The 20,578-nt window shown below is 40.3% G+C and overlaps 1 protein-coding gene across 1 annotated transcript in view; it reads left to right on the top strand.

Moving 5' to 3' along the window:
* The window catches only part of pappa2 (pappalysin 2), a 97,456-nt gene that overhangs the window by 35,082 nt on the left and 41,796 nt on the right, over positions 1-20,578 (top strand). Inside the window, exons 7-14 of the mRNA XM_053627979.1 lie at positions 1,752-1,934; positions 2,455-2,758; positions 4,600-4,728; positions 5,638-5,723; positions 9,889-10,082; positions 12,386-12,505; positions 12,603-12,744; positions 18,776-18,950. Of these exons, the coding sequence (XP_053483954.1) occupies positions 1,752-1,934; positions 2,455-2,758; positions 4,600-4,728; positions 5,638-5,723; positions 9,889-10,082; positions 12,386-12,505; positions 12,603-12,744; positions 18,776-18,950 (1,333 nt within the window). The remainder of the gene's footprint in view (positions 1-1,751; positions 1,935-2,454; positions 2,759-4,599; positions 4,729-5,637; positions 5,724-9,888; positions 10,083-12,385; positions 12,506-12,602; positions 12,745-18,775; positions 18,951-20,578) is intronic.

The following is a 20,578-nucleotide window of genomic DNA, read 5'->3' as shown; positions in this document are numbered from 1 at the left end:
GTCTCTCTAGCTTTATGTCTCTCCAGAATGTCTCCATTGTCTACTCTATTCAGTTCTATTTTATATACGAGTGACCAATTAAAGGAGAAAACATCACAAAGTATATTAGTAAGGTTTTGAGCAACCATGAACCACTAGAACACTTTCAGTGCACCTTGTCATGATTTCTAATAAGTCTCTAGATCTGTACCTGATGGAGGAACATGATTATTTTAAAAGATAGTCCCTCATTCTGTGAGCCTTCGTGCCTTGTGGCTAGAGGCAGAGTCATCCTGGAAGAGACCACTCCCATCAGGGGAGAAATGTTTAATCATTGGATTCCTCTTCCCTCTGAGGAGACAAATGAACCTAAACCATGCCAGCAAAACAGAACAACAAAGCCGTTGTTTTTTTTTTCCATTTAATTGTTCACGCATCTCATTTTTCTACTGTATTCTATGATTGGCTTCATACCTTTTATCTGCCTAGACAGCAGTTTATCTCACCAGTGTCACATTTTATTTTATTCCATTTTATTCCATTGTACTGGATTTTGTGTCTTTATTGATGTCTGTCTCTTTTTCTGTCTTCTGCTCTCTAGCTGTCTAGCTTTTTCTTTAGTTCTAGCTTCTTGTTTGTCTCTCCAGCTGTCTATCTGCATATCCAGGTGTCTGTCTTTCTGTTTCTCCAGATGTTTGGCTGTACCTCAAGTTGTGTTTCTCTCTGTTTCTCCAGATGCCTGTCATTCTAACTGCCTGTTTCTCCAATAGTCTGTACCTACCTGTCTGTTTTTTGTCTATCTATCTGTCTGTCTTGTTTTAGAGTTAACTTGAGCCTTACAGCGCTGCTGGAAGTGATGTGCTACATACTGGAATACCATTTAATCTGTTGGTTTAGAGACTAGGAGTGTGTGTGTGTGTGTGTGTGTGTGTGTCCAGAATGACTGCTTATTTCTTTGGTGAAGAAGTAACTCTTTTTTCCTTCTTCTTCTTTTTCTCTCTCATACAGACATTAGCTCCCACTTTAATAGATTATTTTAAATCTCTCACATAGACTTTCACATTAGCTCCCACTAATAAATTACTTTTTCACATCTTGTTCTTCCCAAGTAAGTTGCCAATCCATTTTGCTTGCCATGTTGTGCCTTGGCCAGGTTGTGCCTTGAGATCTGGAGAAATATGCTTCACACTCTGCCAAGACTGTTTTTTCCAGACTCTTCCCACCCCCAACATTTCCCCACCCCGAATGCCACTCTTCTTTCTCTTACCCCCCTTTATCTCTTTTCTGCACCATATTTGCTCTGCCTCCATCCATAAATACACATTGGCATGACAGCTCCTATACATTCTGCTTATCTGACAGCGCAGAGAATTCCTGTCCAAATTCTGTTTACGCTAGACACATAAGGGTTCGTTGCCTGCCATGGCAATTTGTCAAACAAAGCGGGCAAAAAAGTGGACCAGCTTTAAGCTCTGGTTTAGGACATGGTTGCATCAAGGTGGATCTGTGGCTGTGTTTTGGCCATCAGAGTTGCATGTGATCACCATCATTGCACAGTGGTATGTGGTGCATGTGAAGTGGTAAGTGTGGTCCAGCTTTAGGTTAGGTGTAATTACAATGAAAGTTTGACACTTTTTGGCAAAGGAAAACATGAAAAAATTAATGTTGTGCTAATTTCTACTATTTCTAAAAAAAAAATGTGTTTATAGCTCAATGGGAATAGGAACCATATTAAATAAAAGTATGTGGGTATGCCTCTGTGTGTGTAATAGGTGCTCCTGATGTGTATCAGCCGTGTGAACCTAGCATGCACTCCTGGAGCCCTGAGTTCAGCCTATATGAGGCCAATATGAGTTCTCAGTGTCTTCAGACTGGAGGATGTGTTCTGCAGTTGTACTTTCAGTATGCAGTAGTTCCAGACACACTAACTGTGTGGATCACCTACATCTCCTTCAGTGAGTTCTGAACTGAAAACTATTTTCACATATTTATTATTATTATTATTATTATTATTATTATTATTATTATTTTATATGTAATATTTAGATCTTTTTAGTCTTTTCAAGATTCCACTGACTCTTAGCTTGACTCTTTACAAAACGCTCCTAATTTACATGCCTTAAATAGTACTGTATTTAATTCATCACCTTAATGGGGTACATTCAAATATATCATCCAGGAATAAACACTTTTGTTAATAAAGATAACATCTTAGTTAAACTTAATTTCTGTAATATTTAGGCTTTGTTATATTGAGAGTGTAATGGGAAACATTGATAAATTAATGTTTAATAGAAATGGGTGTGAAATAGTGGAACATAATTCATTTTTTAACTAGAAACCAAAGGAAACCAATGCAACCTTGTGCACTGAATGAGTTAATTAATAATTTCTCCATGAGAAATTAATTATCATATATAAGTCACCTTCTTTGGAACATTGTTATGCTTTATTGGTTGTTATTTGTGCTAATAGGCATTCAGGCGATCTCTGATCTGGAGTTCATTCTGGAGACTGGTGAATCAGTTCACACTGGCCCCCAGAATGTTTTTTGTGATATTCCTTTGACTCTGCGTGCCACCAGTAACAAGAAAGTAAAGGCTGTAAAGATTTCCACCTTTGATAAGAAACTGGAGGTTGATGCTGTGCTGCTGACATCACGACCCCAGAATTCTCTTTGCTCTGTCTGTCGACCACTCATCTACCATGTACTACGAGTTCCACCCATAAAGGAAGGCAGGGGCTCTGTCACACTCAAACAATCCCCATACACAGACAGGTAAGATGCAAGATGCTGACAGCTTTACCCAGACGCACGCATACACACACACACGCACAGACACACACACACACACACAAACACACAATGTATACAATGCAATGCAAGCCGTCAATTCCAATTGGATGTGTTAATCATTTTGGCAGAAAGTTTATTTCATATTAATCTATAAATCAGAACATTTGAAAATGCTATTTCCAGACAGATTACAGCCTGTCAGCCATGCCACCATATCATTTCCATAAAATCATATTTCATAATCAGTGAATAAAAAATAAATTAAAAATTAAATGAGTAAAAGTTCATTTTCAAGAAGAAAAATGTATTGGCCAACTGCCACATGCACATGAAACGTTTCTTTCTAAGCTCCTGCTGAAATTGCTTTTTTATATTGTAGATCTATCTACATTATTGTCTGTCTATCTATCTATCTATCTATCTATGAAAATATATTTTTGGAAAAATTTAAAAATAATTGTCTACCCTCTCTCTCTCTGGGCCTATTATAAATTATTATTATTATTATTATTATTATTATTATTATTATTATTATTATTATTATTCATTAATGCCATTTAACAATGTAATTATGGAACTTCCCAGTGCTCCTGAATTTGCATGACATTTTTTTATCTGTTTTTTGAGTGTGAAGATGTCAACAGGGTCCTGGTTTATTTCTCCTTGAGCACTTTCAATAGGCCAAAACAGTCATTAATGGTGTGGAGCAAAGTCTGTTTCATCTCCAACAAATTTCCTTCCACTGGAACCTATAAATGCAAAAAGATGGAAAAAATCATAGAGAATAAAGTTGTGTGGAGAGGGTTGAGGAGGTAACTAGGAATTAGAAAGACAGAGAGGCAGAAAGTAAAAGGATAAGGGAAATTCTGGAATCTAAACCAAATGTGATCATTTTACCAGTAGAAAGAATAAACAACTGAGGATGGTTTGGAGTTCTCTCTCTCTCTCTCTCTCTCTCTCTCTCTCTCTCTCGCTCGCTCGCTCACTCTTGCCATCAACTAACCATCACATCACTCATCACTGTTAGTGTGTGATAAGTGTCCTGTCATTCATGTCTCAGGGGAGAGAGAGAAAAAGAAAGAGGACTGAGGAAGTGTCTGTACTGCCACCAAGAGGTCTACAATGAAAACAAACCTGCTGTTAATCTACTTAACATGCTAGTACACATCCATTTGCTGACTTTTTAGAAATGCTCTTTAAAATGTAGCTGGAAACAAAAATTCATCTGTGTCCTAGATAAAATTCTTTACTTACCTTAATAGGGTTTTATTACAGTGACTAATCCCAGTTTGTATCCGTTGGCTTAATGTGAATTATCATATGCAAGTTATCGTGGTATTGTAGTAGAAAGAATTATTAGTCACTCGGTCTTGAAATAGCCCCTTCTAGTTGGAACGTTCTTGGTATTATGAGTGTCACAGAATAACCTTGTCACTGACAGAAATTGCACCATTTATCTCTCCAGCTCTGGAAGTAATGCATAATTAATAAGGGCAATTTGTTGAGGAGTAACAGGAGATACCGGCAAAAAGCTTCCCTTACTATTGGCCGGAAAAGCATCTGAAATCAAGCAAGCTATGGGTGAAAAACCCTTGAGATTTCAAGGATTAGAAAAAAATCAATAAACTCTGATATCTATGCCATTGTGAGGTCAATGTTCACAAGGTTAGATCGTCCTCTGAGAATGCTAAAGATATGCTCTGGAGTTGAATCAATAAAATCTTTTGTCTTGTGTGTTAACTGATGACTTTGAAATGATGTCTTCTTGCATGTGTGTGCATGTGTCTGTTTATGTATGTCTGGTTGTGTTGAGATGCTCATAGTGATGTACAGAAAGGGATGCGGTATGAGTACAGGATCCAGGTGGAGGCCGAAGGCTTGCACAGCGAGCTCTCTCCTACTTTGGTCTACACCCATGGAGACCCTTTCTGTGGAGATGGACAACTACAAGGGTACATTGATACTGAAAAACACATTCTCTCATTTTGGAGAATTTTAATATGATTTGTCAAGCCACACATAATGCATATAGCTTAGTTCAATCACATTTTTACAGCACCACCATAATTTGAGAGGAAGGTGAGAGGATGCTGTCCCCTGGTTACAAAAAAAATGTGCCATCACCATTGTCCAGTCCCTTTGCATTAAGGTTGTTATGCAATATCACTATTTTCATTTTTGTAATTCAGTTCAGAGTTAATATTTAAACTCTGCATTGCCATAGACAGTTTATTCATGTCAAACCAATAAGGTTAGAAACAGAATAAAGTGTGTGCACACCTTCAGAGAGGTTACTTATTCCCAGACCAAAGCAAAAAAATATTTTCCCACTTGTGGCACTCAACAGACACAAACTAAATATTAATGTTTTTAATCACTAAATGCAGTGAAGTGTTTAAAACAGTTCAGCATGACTCAGTTTTAATGGACATGCTGTGTAGCTACAACATATCTGTGGAAAAAGCAGGTGTGATAGCATCATTCAGAGAAAAAAAGTTCATTTTAAATAAAATTTTAATATTAATTTATGAGATGTTGCATTCAAGAGGCTATTATAATTGCAGATTAGCCAGCTAACTGGTTCATACTGCCACACCACCACTTATACCATCACCACAACCATCATTTGCCCCCCCCCCCCCCCCACAGCCATTGATTTTCTTTTTCTTTCCTCCTTTTTTTTATTCGATCACTATTACCATTACCATTGTTGTGGATGTATGCTGTCAGTAGTAAGTACTATATAATAATAATAATAATAATAATAATAAAAGTTTTTGAAAGAAAGTTAATGTGTTTCTGTGCATAGCATTTCCAGCTAAAGTAATCTCCAGCTAAGACCTCTCTCCCTCCTTGTGCAGGATGGAAGAGTGTGACGATGGGAATCTCTTGGACAGAGATGGCTGCTCCAAAAAATGCAGCATGGAGCCAGGCTTCAACTGTGTGGGTGAGTGACAGAGGGACAGTAGAGCAATAAAAGAATGAAAATAACGATTCCCAGCTTTCATAACAAAGTTAAGCAGACACCTTTTTGAGCGTAACTTTGAGAAAGTACAAAAGTGTTGTTGCTATGTTTCAGGCCATTTTTTATTATTATTATTTATTTATTTTTTTCAAGAGAAAAGACTTTGAATAAGTCTAGGCTGTTTTCTTAGGAACCACCTAGCCCTTTGGCACAAAAATCCTGAGGCAATAGGAAAACAGAGAACATGACCATGAAGGCACACCTACTTATTAATCTTGGACACTAGGGCGTGAATTGGGTTGATTTCAAAGGGAGATTTTTCAACAAATGAATTGTGTTAGCTTAGTGGTTGAGGCTCTGAGCTACTGATTGGAGGGTTCAGAGTTCAAGTCCCAGGGAAAGCAACTTGGAAAGTGTCTGGCAAGAGAATACATCTTATCTTTTTGTATTCTACTACTTTTCAGTGTCTCTATAGGCCATCCTTGCACTGCCAAGTGATTCTGTCAGTGTTTGTATGGTTAAATTTAAACCATTAAAATGTCTTTTTCTCCATGTTTCATCTTTTCATGTCACTCTCGTGCTATACAGATGGTATAGTTTAGGCATACAGTACATAGCATTTCAGTCTGCAGGGCCTTCTGTCTGCAGAGAATGTGTTCATATGCCATAGAATGCATTTTCTATATATGAAAGTACATATTAATTATTAATTAATCACTGACTAATGTCTGATGACTGATCGATGACTGGTGTCAATGCTCTGTGACAGACTGGAAATTACTCAATTAAATCCACTGAGCCAACCTGCGCTGTGACTGAAATCAACTACAGAGTATTTTCTATGAGCAAAAAACAGGTACAGTGAGGGAAAAAAGTATTTGATCCCCTGCTGATTTTGTCCACTGACAAAGAAATGATCAGTCTATAATTTAAATGGTAGATTTATTTGAACAGTGAGAGACAGAATAACAACAAGAAAATCCAGAAAAACGCATGTCAAAAATGTTATAAATTGATTTGCATTTTAATGAGGGAAATAAGTATTTGACTCCTGTAAAACATGACTTAGTGCTTGGTGGCAAAACCCTTGATGGCAATCACAGAGGTCAGACGTTTCTTGTAGTTGGCCACCAGGTTTGCACACATCTCAGGAGGGATTTTGTCCCACTCCTCTTTGCAGATCTTCTCCAAGTCATTAAGGTTTCGAGACTGACGTTTGGCAACTCGAACCTTCAGCTCCCTCCGCAGATTTTCTATGGGATTAAGGTCTGGAGACTGGCTAGGCCACTCCAGGACCTTAATGTGCTTCTTCTTGAGCCACTCCTTTGTTGCCTTGGCCGTGTGTTTTGGGTCATTGTCATGCTGGAATACCCATCCACGACCCATTTTCAATGCCCTGGCTGAGGGAAGGAGGTTCTCACCCAAGATTTGACGGTACATGGCCCCGTCCATCGTCCCTTTGACGCGGTGAAGTTGTCCTGTCCCCTTAGCAGAAAAACACCCCCAAAGCATAATGTTTCCACCTCCATGTTTGACGGTGGGGATGGTGTTCTTGGGGTCATAGGCAGCATTCCTCCTCCTCCAAACACGGCGAATTGAGTTGATGCCAAAGAGCTCCATTTTGGTCTCATCTGACCACAACACTTTCACCCAGTTGTCCTCTGAATCATTCAGATGTTCATTGGCAAACTTCAGACGGGCATGTATATGTGCTTTCTTGAGCAGGGGGACCTTGCAGGCGCTGCAGGATTTCAGTCCTTCACGGCGTAGTGTGTTACCAATTGTTTTCTTGGTGACTATGGTCCCAGCTGCCTTGAGATCATTGACAAGATCCTCCCGTGTAGTTCTGGGCTGATTCCTCACTGTTCTCATGATCATTGCAACTCCACGAGGTGAGATCTTGCATGGAGCCCCAGGCCGAGGGAGATTGACAGTTCTTTTGTGTTTCTTCCATTTGCGAATAATCGCACCAACTGTTGTCACCTTCTCACCAAGCTGCTTGGCAATGGTCTTGTAGCCCATTCCAGACTTGTGTAGGTCTATAATCTTGTCCCTGACATCCTTGGAGAGCTCTTTGGTCTTGGCCATGGTGGAGAGTTTGGAATCTGATTGATTGATTGCTTCTGTGGACAGGTGTCTTTTATACAGGTAACAAGCTGAGATTAGGAGCACTCCCTTTAAGAGTGTGCTCCTAATCTCAGCTCATTACCTGTATAAAAGACACCTGGGAGCCAGAAATCTTTCTGATTGAGAGGGGGTCAAATACTTATTTCCCTCATTAAAATGCAAATCAATTTATAACATTTTTGACATGCGTTTTTCTGGATTTTCTTGTTATTCTGTCTCTCACTGTTCAAATAAATCTACCAGCAAAATTATAGACTGATCATTTCTTTGTCAGTGGGCAAACGTACAAAATCAGCAGGGGATCAAATACTTCTTTCCCTCACTGTATAAAAAACAGTATATATGTACAGTATACATATTTATGTTGATATTCTGAGTGGCCCATTCATATTAAAATTATCTGCATGAAGTTCACACCTCAGAGATTGCCAGATCTTTCTTTTGTAGAGGTGTCAGAGAAGGAATTATGTTAAAAAATAATCTGTTAGAAAGTGCAAGATCATTGTAGAAGGAACAGACACAAAACTTAACATAACAGTTTAAATAAGTACCAGTACTCAGTTGTGCTACAAATACCCAGCCAGCTCCATCAAACCCCTTCAGATGATTCAGAATGCAGCAGTACACCTTGTCTTCAACCAGCCCAAGAGAACCCATGTCACACCCCTCTTCATCTCCCTCCACTGGCTTCCTGTAGCCACCCGCATCAAATTCAAGGCCTTGATGCTCACCTACAAGACCTTGTCTGGAACAGCACCCTCCTATCTCAACTCTCTCCTGAAGGCTTAAGTTCCCTCACGCGATCTGCGATCAATCAATGACCGACACTTAGTAGTACCTACTCAGCGTGGCTCAAGGTCCCTTTCCAGAACCTTCACACTAACTGCCCCTCAGTGGTGGAATGAACTTCCAACCTCAATCCGGACCGCAGAATCTGTAACTATCTTCAAAAAACCTCTTCCGTGAACACTTAACTAAACCCTAAAAGGCCAACCCCACATTATCCTTTTTAAAAATAAAAAACTTACTCTGGCACTTATACCTCTACTCTGTAACATCGTATGGTAGCACTACTATATTGTTCTCTGCTTGATATATCGCTTTGCTTGAATTTCCTCATTTTTAAGTCGCTTTGGATAAAAGTATCTGCTAAATGAATAAATGTAAATGTACTAGAGAACTCATACAGGCTTATACCATTTATAAAATTATTAAAAACTTGGAATGTAGATCTAGATCCCTAATGATAATGACAAGATGAGAAAGACATGTTGAGAGAAACCAGACTCGGAAACCAGACTCATAACCCAGCCTATTTCGAGTGACACCAGATTTTGATCATTGAATGTGTTTGATCGTTGAAAATGTATTGAAAGTATACAGAATGTTTGGTATGATATTATGAATAGGGGTATTTTACAGTCTACATAATCAGAAAAGGTTACACAGGCATGAGGGTACCCTGGGCCATTAGTATCGCACCACTGAGGTTTTGAATTAAAAAAAAAAAAGAAAAGAAAAACAGAAACAAGTAACAGAAGTTCTGGAATGACTCTGTGACCCCTCTCCCACACATATACACACGCAGTCTAGATAATCAGCCAATGTTCATGGAGTGGATGTGTTTTTAATTTGGTACTGGAGTCCATTCATCAATCACCTCATCTATGATTCACCATCTTCTTACCGGGCGTTTAACTCATTTACATGTGCCAGCTGTAAAGGAGTTTTGATCTATAAACATTAAAATTGTTGTTGTGGACATTCTTTTTCTCTATGGTTGAGCTTTGTGCCACCTCATCCTTATTAAAGTGCTTTAATGAAATTTTACTCTATTTTTTAACTTATGATCTCATACCCCTTTTCAACTTAATTGGTTTATTGAACTGGTATGAAAATTGCCCCATGTAAAGGATCCCCACACCTTATCCCTTACCTTACACCTGCCGAGCAGTGCAAACCAAATTAGTTTTGGCATTGAGAATGGTGTTAATTGACTTGTGCTCTCTTGTTCTCTCAGGTCAGCCAAGTCATTGCTACTTTTATGAGGGTGATGGTGTGTGTGAGGAATTTGAGAGGGGCTTCAGTATTCAGGACTGTGGCTTCTTTACCCCAAATGGCTTCATTGACCAATGGGCTTCTAGTGCAACAGCTTCCCATCAGGACTGGCGGTGCCCTGCACTGTCTGCAACAGGGGAGCCCAATCTCAGTCTGGTAATGTACAATGCTATGCACAACTCTTAACAATTTTGTAATAATTAGTTGGAAGCAGTTCACAGTCTAGCTTTAAATCACTTATACATGCTTTAGAACTACTAGATCCACACCACACACTCCACTAGCCTGCTCTGAGTCACCTCCACCACTAACTGTGGTTCCCACTGCAGTACCTCCGAGTCTGTGTAACTGTTAACCCTTAAATGCATGTATGTTTCACCAATCATTATTACATATTCACGTCGATATTCGAGTTTATATCTAAAGCGGATGGATTTCTAAACTGCCCCAATAGTATAAAACTGTCCTAATGTTTTATTAACAATTACAAAATAATAAAATACAGCATATTTCATTATATTTTGACATTTTATTTGTAAATAAACATATAAAAATATATACTCCAATATTGTTGCGCAGACACATATACTTACACTATTACAGTACATACCTTGGGTCGGTAGGGACCTTATAGACTTTTTAAAATAAATTAATTATAAAATCAGATATTATTCGACAATTTTATATTTTTTTCTTGTTGTTGATAATAAATAGATTGAGGAATACTAAGAAGGTGGAGGTCTAATGTGAAAACATGAACGAGGGGGAGGGTCGTGAATGATATCCAGGGTCGCTAACGACCCGAGGTATGCATTTAAGGGTTAACAAGGGATCGACTTTAGTCTGTTCTTCATATGGGTATACTTACATACCTGTTTATTTCAATCTGCTAATTTAATCAGATTAACACCATTTGACACTTTCAGGGACTTCTTAATGCTCAGATGTTAAACAGATTCATTTATTGTTTGCTTGAGTCCCAAATACATAGGGTATGAAATAATAGTTTCTACATCCTGTGTCACAGGTTCTCAACTGTGGTCTTGGAGAACCCCCTGCCCTGCAAGTTTTAACATTTTCTCAGCTCCCAGCACACCTGATGTAACTAATCTGCTAATTAGTAGCCCTTCCTGAGTTTAAGTTGGTGTGATGTAGCTGGGAAAACACTAAAATGTGCAGGACAGGGGGTACTCCAGGGCCCTAGTCTACCCTACGTAATGCAATGTATATCGAATGGGGAGGTTACTGCTATTATTTACAACCACAATTCCGAAAAAGTTGATGTGAAACAGGTGAGGCAATCATCTAATCATAGTATATAAGGAGCCTCCAAAAAAGGCCTAGACGTTCAAGAGCAATTATGAGTCGAGGCTCGCCAATCTGCCAACAGATGCATCACTGAATAATCCAGCACTTTGAGAACAACATTCCCCAAAGACAAATCTGTAGGATTTTAGGCATTTCACCTTCTACAGAGCACAATATAATTAAAGGATTCAAGGAATCTTTAATTATTATTTTTAATTAATCAAAGGAAAGTTAAGGCTTTACGATATAAAGCAGAAGCCATACATCAGCACTGTCCAGAAGTGCTGCAGACTTCTCTGGGCTCTGTCTCATCTGAGATGGACAGTAGCACAGTGGAATCGTGTTTTGTGGTCCGACGAGTTGACATTTCAAATAGTTTTTGGACAAAACAGCTGTCATATTCTCCGGGCCAAAGAGGTTAAGGACCATCCAAGCTGTTATTGGCATCAAGTCCAAAAGCCAGCATCTGTCATGGTATGGTGTCAGTGCCCATGCCATGGGTAACTTGCGCATCTGTGAGGGCAGCATTAATGCAGAAAGATATGTACACATTTTGGAGCAACATACGCTGCCATCCAGAGCAGGACAATGACAAACCACATTCTGCCCAGATTACAAGCACATGGTTGCGTAAGCAGAGAGAGTGGGTGCTAGCATGGCCTGCCTGCAGTCCTGACCTGTCTCGGATTGAGAACGTATGATGCATTATGAAGCGCAAAATAAGGCAACGAAGGCCCTGTACAGTTGCTTAGCTGAAGAAATGCATAATGGATGAATGGGGGAAAATTACGCTTGCTTAATTACTTAAACATCTGGTATCTTCACTCAGCACCCAAACGCTTAAGTGTTATTAAAAGAAAAGGTGATGTTAGACAGTGGTAAACGGTAAACTGTCCTAATTTTGTTTAATGTGTTGCAGTCATCAGATTTGAAATGAGTGTAATTTTTTTAAAATAAATTTAATTCACACATTAAGACATCAAATAATGTGTTAATAATGTGTTTTCGATGTGGTACAGGGTAAATTGAATTTTCAAATGAAATTGCATTTTCCATACTGTCCCAACTTTTTCAGAATTGGGGTTGTTATTATGTTATTATTATGTTCCTATGGTTAGATTATTATAAAATAAGATATTTTGTTTTATTAGATGTGCAGGTCTCAGTATGTGGAAATGAATGACGCACTAATGCGTGATGCATGGGTCCCCTGCACAGTCTTGTCTCACTTCAGTAGTTACCATGTCCAGGAGCAGCCTGTCTGGCTCAGGGTATGTACTACAACTGAAGGAAAATTTAGAAGAATGAGAGAACACGAAGATTAAATGAGCTCACTGCAGTTTTTCCCCTTCTTGGTGTTTTGGTCAGGTGGAATTCGAGCGGCCTGGGGTAGCAGCCTCCATTCTCATCTATCTGGCCTATGATGGAGAAATACAGAACACTGGAGAACAGTGCAAGAAAACAGTGTCTATCCAACTCTGTGACACTAGTGACAAAAACCACACAATTGGTGCATTTCACAGACCATTCAATCACATAAAATGAGTGTGGCAAAGATATTATATAATTTTAACTATTAGCAATATAAAACATTCACATGCTTGGTGATCTTTCTGATGTGAGTCAAATAAAAAATGGAGATGTGACAGTAACAACTTATCCTTTTGTTTTATAGTTATAAGTATCACTCAGTTTAAGAGGGGTTAGCTAGCCTCTACCATCAGAACTATGGACCATCTCTTATTTATAATTTAATCTACTTATTTTTACTGTAGTTATTTTAGAGCAACCTTAATATACCTTGAATTACATATTGCTTAATAATTTTTTGGCATAGAGACATGCTTTAAATTCCATCTTGGATTAACTGGAAAGGATTTCAAATCCACATGTACCTTTACAGTTTAGATGTTTTTTTTGTTTGGATTATAAATGAGCACTCAACAAAGGTTTTGTATTTTTATTCATTTGCTGTTCAATTTTAAAGGTGCTATAAAAAGCAGGCCCACAGCATTTTGACTGTATTCATATGCACCAACATGAAATATGGCAAGGAATCTATCATTAAATAATAACCTGAAAGATATATCATTACGTTTTCATTATCAAGCTACTAACATAAATCAATGTGTTTTTAACTTTTCTACCCTGATTTTTACACTTTCTAGCCTTGTAAATGCCACACTTCATTATAAAAAAAAAAACTTCATCACTTAAAGGTGAAGTCTGGTTATCAGCCGCCATCTTGGAATGATGAAACGCGATTGTCTCTGTGCACTTAGGCACATTAGGCAATTAAGGCACATTGCGAAGCAGACACGCATAGTTATGCTTCTTGAGTCAAAGCGTTGAGCAAAGCATGTTATAATTGGCTGGATTGAAAAGTCACATCGGATTTAAAAAAGAAATTATGTACACACTTGAGCAATATACGATTTGCAAATGCAGATTCGTACGGAAGCCCTAAGCGACCATGCATTATGAATTTTTTTTTCTTTGCTGTTTTCTCGTGATCACAGCTTAATTTTCTCGTGATCTTGACATAACAAAGTTGTTTTTTCATGATCTCGACATAACAAAACGTTGTTTTCTCATGATCCATCCATCCATCCTTCTTCAACCGTTTACTCCTTTTCAGGGTCGCGGGGGAGCCTGGAGCCTATCCCAGAGAGCATCGGGCACAAGGCGGGGTACACCCTGGACAGGGTGCCAGTCCATCGCAGGTTTTCTCATGATCTTCATGTAATTTTCTCATGATCTCAACTTGATTTTCTCGTGATCTTGACATAACCAAAAGCTGTTTTGTCACCCTATAATTTTATTCAGAGAAAATCTTGCGCTTTGTGAATGGGACTGGTATTACATGCATGTCGGCTTCTTCGCCATCATAAATGCAATAACTGCACACTGTAGAGATGGACTTTTTTTCCGCATTAAGAGAGAGGGGTGGGTGTTCCCTTCTCAAATGTCAGACACTAATGTGGAAGTCGTCAATCCTGCAGAGATCAGAGATAACATATTTTTGTAGGCCATTAGTTAGCATCACCCCGATTCCCTCGACAAAAAGCCAATCGGATTTTTCCATTGCCTTTAGGATTATTGCAGAAAATAAACTTTTAATGATTCTTACATGTTTCGTTTCTTAAGATAATCTTCACAAATGAACACAACTTTTATGAAGTTTGAAGCCTAAATACAATCGCCAGAAGTAAAAAGCTAATGTTAGGCTATAAATGAACTACAACACAGTCACATGAATTCAACCTCACCTCCACTAAGCTTCTGAGACCTCTTTCATTCTTTATTTAAAAAACACTACAATTGGAAAACACTATAAATTGATAAATGTACAAGTTGGAAAGTTTGAGTTGGAATAGTTTGCAAGAGCGCGAGTATAAACACAATGAGGCTGTAGTAGATGAGATTTCCAGATCGGCGTGATGACATATAATGTCCCCGACAACCTCTGTAGTACCATTTAGCCACTTGTTATCAATTGTATTTTTCAAGACACGTAAAAGCTTTTTACAAAATCCTGAGTGGGGTATTACTGACGTATTTTATGGCATAGTATAAAACGTGAACATATCTTGAGCTTGTGTTAACCAAAGACCTTATTTCAGGCATTTAACCAAAAACTCGTTCAAAAACCCATTGACTTCAGGACAATGGATGGCCAGTAGACAGAAAAATTAAGTCAAGATCATGAGAAAAGATCTGGGTTATGCATGTAACCCTGTTCCTTGAGAAGGGAACGAGATGTTGCGTGAGCCCTCACGCATGACTGGTATCTGAAGCATGTGTATCATCATGCCTATTTATAGGCCTGTCATGATCAGGTGATGTGGCAATTAAGCATGTCGTGTGATATAAAAACGGCACCTGTGAACCGTGCCATCAACCTCTATTATCTGAAGCGAAGACGCAGTTCACTGGCATGCCCCAGTATGACAAAGCTACGCAATTTCTCGTCCCCTTCTCAGGAAACACGGTTACATGCGTAAAATGGACATTCCCTTTCAAAAGGGACTCAATGTTGCGTGATCTTCAGGCTGTGGGAACGAGAATACCTACTCCATCATACTGAGGGCATGGCCTGTTCAAAAGATCTGAGCCCGAGGGTCACTGCAAGACACTCGAGCTTGGAGTAGAATGTGTATCCAGGCTGTAATATTGAATGAATATGTGTGGCATAGACCACCCTGCCGCAGCGCACACATCCTGTAAGGAAATTCCTTTGTACAAAGCCTTCGAGGAGGTGACCCCCATAATGGAATGAGCCCTAAGGCACAGAAGTGTAGTGAGACCACGCTTCCACTATACAATTAGAGATGTCCTGCTTCATCACAGCATCACCTCTACTGTCACCGAAAAAGCAGACCAGCTGCTGCTCTGACTTATGCCACTGGCCGGAGTGGTGGACAAAAGTACAGAGAGCCCTTACTGGACTCAGTCGGTGCAATTTCTCTTGTTCCAGTATGAGGAACGGAGGAGGGCAGAAAGCCTGCAACACTACCAGCTGGGCAGCAACATAGGCACTTTAGGAATAAAATCTGGCCTAGGATATAGGAAGGCCTTGGCTAATCCAGGGGTACAGTCAAGGGAGGAAGGGGCAACACAGACAACTTGTAGATATCCTACTTGCTTGAGAGATGTCAGGGCCAGCAGAAGAGCTACCTTTAGAGTCAGAAGCTTCTCTAAGGCTCACTCTAAGGGCTCAAATGGGGCACCTGACAGACCTTCCAGAACAGACCACAGAAAGGTCCCAGGAAGGTATGCATGGTCTGCAGATGGGCCTCAGCCACTTGACACCACGCATTAAACCTCTATATTAGAACATGCTCTAAACCTCAATGTTAGAGGATGTTGTCTCACAGAGGTTCCATCAGTAGGGGCTTGGCTGGGCGAAATGGCAGCCACATAGACCCTGATTGTAGAAGGCGCCAACTCTGCTGAGAAACGTCCTTGTAAGAACTCCAAGACTGTAGCTATTGCGCAGTTTACTGGTCTAGCTGATGTTCTTCACACCACGAGACAAAAAGTTGCCACTTGAGCGCAAATAATTTCCTCGTGGATGGTGCTCTAGCATTCATCATGGTCTCTACGACCTAAGGTGAAAGAGACCAGAATCTATGAGCTGGTGCCCCTCAGGGGCCAGACCCACAGTTCCGGCTGAGGATGATAAATCAGCCCTCTGGCTTCAGACAGTAGATCCCTGTGGACAGGAATCTCCCAAGGAGTGCTGTCTAGCAGGGATATTATCTCTGAGAACCATATTTGAGCTGCCCAATAAGGTGCTACTAGCAGTAGACGTAGACGGTCTTGGCGAACTCTAGCTAGAACTTGTGGGAAAAGCCCCAATGGTGCGGGAGAAGTGAGGGTGAGCCACAGCGAGCAGTGTGTTGTCTTCTCAAGGGGAACACATCCACTTCCGCTCGGCCAAACCTCCGCTATATGGACTCCACCACTTATGGATGGAACCTCCAATCCCTGGGCCTCAGTCCCTGCCTTGACAGGATGTCTGCCCCAACATTACGGTTGCCTGGATTGTACATTGCACTCACTGACAAAAACTTTCCCTCCGCCCTTTTAGACAGAACCCATGGAGACACATTTGGCAGTAGTTTCCACAAAGCCAGATGGTCTTTTAGTGACATTTACTCTTCCACATTTTGTTAAAGGTAAAGCATCAGATTTTCATTGCCCTGTGACAGCTCGCTGACCAGAGAAGACTGAAAACTTGGGACAGCCAAGGCTAGGGGAGGCTAACCGCCCTAATAACCTCACATCCTCTGATACGTCCCTCCATGGCCCCTCAGGACCACTCCTTCTTTGACTGCTTGGCCTTTATAATCATTCTCAGATCAGGCCTATTAGCAGGCAGCAACTGTGGCCACCACAGTGTGCCTCCCTCGCACTAGTGCTGGCAAACTGAACATGACGGGAAGGAACTATCTGAATGCCGCCATATGTCGAGTTTACTCAGCAGGTCTGCTTGGTAGGCCTGCAACACTGCCATTGTATGCAGTGACCCACAAGCAAGACCCGCTGCTGCATAGGCCTTGCACCACTCAATTAACTGCTGTCAATGGCGAGAGGTAGCTCACAAGCTCCTCCTCCACCTTTGGCATAGCTTAATAGCTGTGCCATTTATTCCCCATGATGCCCGAATAATCAGATGTTGCAGGGTTATAAATACGGCTAGTGTATGGTTTTCCCCAGAAGCGTCGTATTTGATCATGCACGTCTGGAAAAAAAGGGGAGCTTTCAGCAGTGTGAAGGTGATTTATTTTCACTGTGGAGAAAGCACTCATCCAGCCTATTGTGAGCAACTTCCTGTTCCTGCACTTCAAGAAGCTCTTTATATGTTTGAGAGCTGCTCTCCATTTTTGGTGCAATGTCATACCCTTCTGGTTCTTCATGGAACCCTTCTGGGGTTTTTTTCGGCTTTCCATAATGGAAGGAGGAGTCACTACACAAGCTTCAAAATCTGTCGGAGAGCAAGAAAGAAAGAGCAAGAGGCACAGCATCGCTCATCTCTGGCTCCTCTTCCAGATCCATGTGAGATCCTCAGGACCTGAGCTGGCTGGCTGCCTCAGCAGTGGCCGGCCCAGATCCACAAGGCTCTGAACCCCAACTCCCTTCAGCCAAGAAGAGAGTGAGCCACAAGCGGAGCTGCCTAATTGTAAGGCGTACCATCAGACCTCTTGAGGGCTGCCCTGGCATGCTCCACCCTTAGACAGTTTACACAGCAAGTGTCCCCCCCGATTAAACGGGAGCAAGGCGTGATACACTCTCACTCATATTTTTCTCTTTTTTTTAAAAAAGGGACAGAAAAGTAAAGAGATTTTTCTTTCTTTTCTTGAAAAGATAGAGAGGAAATGAAAAGCGTTTGCAAGCATTACACAAATGACCGACATGCAGTCTCGCTGAAGATAATAAGACAGCGTGGTTCACAGATGCCATTTTTTATTGCGCTACACACTTAATTGCCACATCACCTGATCACGGCATGATGTTACCCAAGCTTCAGATACCGGTCACATGCGAGGGCGCTTCCAACAGCGTGAAGCTCATGCAACGTTGAGTTCCCTTTGAAAGGGAGCAACTTTTGTTATGTCAAAATCATGAGAAAATTAAGTCGAGATCACGAGAAAACTACTTTTTTATGTCGAGATCACAAGATAAGAAGAAAGAAAACCTTAATAATGTATGGCAACTTAGGGCTTCCGTAGATTCAAGAATTCATTCATAAATGTAAAAAACATTCAGAAATTTACAAACACAATTGTGTATTTATGAATTGTGTTTTTGCATTTGTGAGTCATGCTTTGTGAATGTAAAATTATTTATGCATTTGTAAATCATATTTTGTCAATATGAATTAGGTTTTGATTATGTGGATTGTTTTATGTGAATGTAAATTAGCTTACGCATTTGTGAATTGGCTTCTATAAATGTATACATTTTGAGACTATTCTATCTCCATAGTTACAGTTGTGTGTGTGTTTGTGTGTGTGTGTGTGTGCGTGTGCGTGCAGGTACCTATGAGCTGTCATGTCAACGTAACCCCTTGGTGGTGAATGTGACCCACAACCTCAGCATGCCCTTCTTCCAGACAGCTGCTTTGTTGCTGAACTTCTCCACTGTTCATGTGGCTGTGCTAGGGGTGGCATTGCGTACATCCTGCCATTTCAGTCCCTTCGCCCTGACTGGGTGCGCTGAGGGTGGGCTCTTCCACGTCTTCACACACGCTCACATACAATGCCTTTAAGATGTTACCCTCAGAAAATGTCAGACCTGAATTGCAGCTTCAGTTAATTGTTTTTACACAGCCATGCCATAATGTTCACAATGGTATACCTTCATGATTTGATTTGAATGGAACAAAATACCTAAAACAGTGGTTCCCAATTACAACCTTCTACATCCTTTAGTTACAGACCTCTAGAGTGGCTTCCTTCAAAACTAGTGGAGTAGCCCAGTTTGCTTGTTTCCTTGCCACAGAGGAATCCTGTTGTGGACTTGAGAACATGGACTCAAAGATGTTGGGTATAGCACTCTATTTTTAAATCTGCACAATCAGAGTGAATTGACACACATCATGGATGATGGTAATTCTAGTATTTGACTTACTATTTTCATCAGAGTTGACTCTGTTGCTGGCCTATTGTTTGAGTCAGTGTGTAGCAGTGTGGGCACTGAATGCAGAATAACTACTGACTTCTTAAGGTTATAATATTAAATTGTAACTTGTGAATTATTGTCAACTTTGTCAACTTTCCCAACCTCTTGTCGGGTGGCAAGCTGTATATTCTAAGCCTGTGTTAAGGCCTGATGGATTTGATGGACATGATCAATGGCCAAATTGTTTGGTACCAGGAATCTTGGACAAGCACTTGCAGGCTATAGGAGTACTGCTGGGTAATTATTATGTTCTTATGACACTGCCTTGCCAAAGAAAGGACTGAATTAAGCAGCAGGTATTAATTGCTGTGCTTACTGAGAAGAAAATGGTAAGCTCCTTTCATGTGTTGCAGTGGCAGGAACAAAAATTGGCTGCTATTCTATGCAGAGCTTGGGTGTATGATAATTAGAGTGTAATACAGGAGTGTGGCTTAGCAGCAATGGTGAATGTTCTGCAGGTTGATATTAAGACTGATGTTAAAACTGAAACTGGATTTTGCTGATCAAATGCAAAAAAACACAAATTGTGGTTATGACTGCCCATGTGTGAGTATCCTCCATTTGTGGTAGCATATAAATCAAGCATATAAATCCAACACTACTATTGCATGTACTAAAATGGACCGATTTAATGTTCTCAAAAGGGTCAGCCACTGTATGTGAAACAATGGGCTTAAACTCTTTATCTTGCATTGTGAACACTGTCTTGGAGCTTGCACGGAGTAGATTGGAAGTGTCTCTTCTAGGTCTGCTCCAAAATTATATATGATAACATTGTTTGACCAACAGGGACAGATTGAAAGTTTACTGAGAGGAGTGCATAAAATAGTCAAAACCTTACCTAACTGTATAAGCTTTTCATATAAAATTGAGGCCCCACAATGGGACCTGTCATATGAACCAATGCAAGATACAGATATACACTTTATGGCTAAAAGTATGTGGACACCTCATATCATACCCATATGTGCTTGGTGAACATCCCATTCCAAAACCAAGGGCATTAATATGGAACTGGTCCCCCTTTGCTAGTATAACAGTCTCAGCTGTTCTTGGAAAGCTTTCCACTAGATTTTGGGAAATGTCTTTGGTGCTTTGTGCCTATTCAACCATAAGTGCACTAGTGAGGTCAAGCACTGATGTTGGACAAGAAGGCC

The sequence above is a fragment of the Ictalurus furcatus genome, chromosome 7 (genome assembly GCF_023375685.1).
Source record: "Ictalurus furcatus strain D&B chromosome 7, Billie_1.0, whole genome shotgun sequence".
NCBI lineage: Eukaryota > Metazoa > Chordata > Actinopteri > Siluriformes > Ictaluridae > Ictalurus > Ictalurus furcatus.
Note: the sequence above shows the minus strand (reverse complement) of the source record. Positions and strands in the feature narration are given on the sequence as shown.